The 2,475-nt window shown below is 40.0% G+C and overlaps 1 protein-coding gene across 1 annotated transcript in view; it reads left to right on the forward strand.

The window, feature by feature from the left end:
* The first annotated feature begins 1,789 nt into the window (after nucleotides 1-1,789).
* The window catches only part of COLEC12 (collectin sub-family member 12), a 294,512-nt gene continuing 293,826 nt past the window's right edge, over nucleotides 1,790-2,475 (forward strand). Inside the window, exon 1 of the mRNA XM_006867297.1 lies at nucleotides 1,790-1,847. Coding sequence (XP_006867359.1) covers nucleotides 1,790-1,847 — 58 coding nt within the window. The remainder of the gene's footprint in view (nucleotides 1,848-2,475) is intronic.

The following is a 2,475-nucleotide window of genomic DNA, read 5'->3' on the forward strand; positions in this document are numbered from 1 at the left end:
GCTGGTAGTTTCGAACCGCTAACCTTAAGGTTCGCAGCCCGATTCGTAACCACTATGCTACCAGAGCATAGAACATTATAAATACATACAGTGTCACTGTAATCAGATGTGAAGAAAGTCTGAGTGTTGGGATCCCTGGGTTTTAAGCATGGATGTATTACATAACACCTGGAGACAATTTCCTAATTCCCTTAGACCTGTTAGCTCACACACAAATTTGTGTAGGTGCTTTCTAAGGAAAAGAATACTGAAGTTACTATGAACTGCCTGAAGATCAAATAGATCTATGTTGGGAGAGTGCGCCTTAGAAACCAGGATGATGACACTTGTCTCTTATACTTTGGACATGTTATCAGGAGGGACCAGTCTCTGGAGAAGAACATCATGCTAGGTAAAGTGGAGGGTCAGAGAAAAAGAGGAAGACCCCCCCAAGGAAATGGATTGACACAGTGGCAGCTACAATGGGCTCAAGTGTAACAATTGTGAGGATGGCACAGAACCAGGCCGTGTTTCGTTCTGTTGGGCAAAAGGTAGCTAATGACAACTTTGTAAGGCTACTTCTGGCATGAAATTTCTAGTATATTAGAAAATTACCTTTGATATTTTACTCTTGCTTGTTAGTGTTTCTCATGTAAAGAAAGAGTAAGTCTTGAGTTTGACTTTATGAGGGGGGAAAAGTGTGTGTGTGTTGGGAGGGGTGATATTGGGGAGGTGGGTGACAGGAAGAGAGGATTAGGAAGAAAGGGAAGAGGAAACTGGAAAGAGGAACAGGAATAAGATAATGTCACAGGGACAAAAGATTGGGAAAAGCAGACCACCCAGAATTGAATACCCTCATAACATGTTCTGAGAAAACAGGAACTCCCATGGATGGGTGATGTTTGTGACTTGACAAACCTTCCACTGTTGTGTGTGGGAACTTAGGGGGTGGGGGGAACCTCCATTAGGCTGACCGCCTTCCATCCCAGCCCAACCCAGAGCTGCCTCTGCCATACCAAGAGTTCCCTAGATCTTATTTTGGTGCTGTCGTTCATTTCTTTAATTTATTTCTCTGAGAAAAACTACTTTATCTTTTAGACACAGTGACTTTGATTAGGGAAGAACCTCTTGGGGACTATTATAAATGAATTCACACTGAACTATGAACATATTCCTACTAAAGTCAGTTTTTCTCTACTGTTCCCAATTAAGTTTGGTTTCTGGGACTCAGCTTCCAAGGTTGTGTTTTTTCTTCTTCTTCTTTTTTTTTTTTTTTATTAAATGTTTTTATTTTGCATTGAGTGAAAGTTTACAAGGGCACATCATCAGCTTCACATTCAACCATTCATATAGCTTGTTTCATTACATTGATTGTTATCCCCTCCATATATCATCAGTTAACAGTGTTTCTCTCTCAAGGTTGTGTTTTTTCATTGTGGTTTCCAAAGACATTGTGCCTCAGTGACTATCTAGCCAGCAGAAGACCCAACTGCATCTCATTGGATCCCCACAGGCACAGGTCAGTAGGACATCAGAGATGTTTGCACGATTGTACTGCTTTGTAGTGAGTTCAGACAAAAGCAAAACGTGGCCGTATTTAGTACTTCTTTCTGGCCTGAATTATTCTGGACAGCTAGCTCAGTTCTGTGTTTCAGTTTGCCTTTCTAGGCACAAACTCTGAGAAAAGAAATAAAGTGCCAAAATGAAATTCACAAAGCATGTCCTTCTACTAGTGCCTTGTCACGATTTGGAGAATAGAATCGCTTTCAGGACAAAGAATGTAAGTGCTGGAGAGGACCCTCATTATACAATGAGGAATGGGAAGTGCAGCCACGTCAGTGACTTCCCTAAGGTGCTGCGAGCCTCAGGTGAGTCAGCAAGACTCCTGACTCAGTTTTCATTCTTTCTTCCACATCACAAGCCCTGTTGAGTTACAAAGAATTTTGAACCTAAAAAAACAGCATTTCAGAGGTAATATTAGAGAAAGACATCACCATTTCAACCTGACTGGCATCAAAATAAGTCTTTGTTCTGAAGTCTGAAAAAACAAGTGAAAATAAGAAACTTGAAAAGGTAAGTACTTGCTTCAGAAGAAAGTAACAGCTAAGAGCAGCGAATTAAAATTGCCCTCCAACAGGACAGCTGTTGAAGAGATTCAAAGTTGAGTAGCTAACAGCAAGAATTCTGGAGTCAGACTGATGGAATTTAAGTTCTGGTTCTCTGTTTTCCTATCTCTGGACCAAGTAACCTAACTTCTCAGGTCTCGGTGCCTACATCTGTAAAAAGGGATAATAATAATATTTTGCTCATAGAGCTGTTGTGAGGATTAAATGAAATTATTTACAGATAAAATGTATATAGTTACACCATGTCTCACACATTACATATGCTTAATAAACTTTCTTATTATAATTCCATCAACTGTCAGTTTTTAATACTGTGGTGCCTTACATATTTCTATGATGCTGGAAACTATGCCACAGTTATTTCAAATAC

The sequence above is a fragment of the Chrysochloris asiatica genome, unplaced genomic scaffold (assembly GCF_000296735.1).
Source record: "Chrysochloris asiatica unplaced genomic scaffold, ChrAsi1.0 scaffold00103, whole genome shotgun sequence".
NCBI classification, from domain to species: Eukaryota; Metazoa; Chordata; class Mammalia; order Afrosoricida; family Chrysochloridae; genus Chrysochloris; species Chrysochloris asiatica.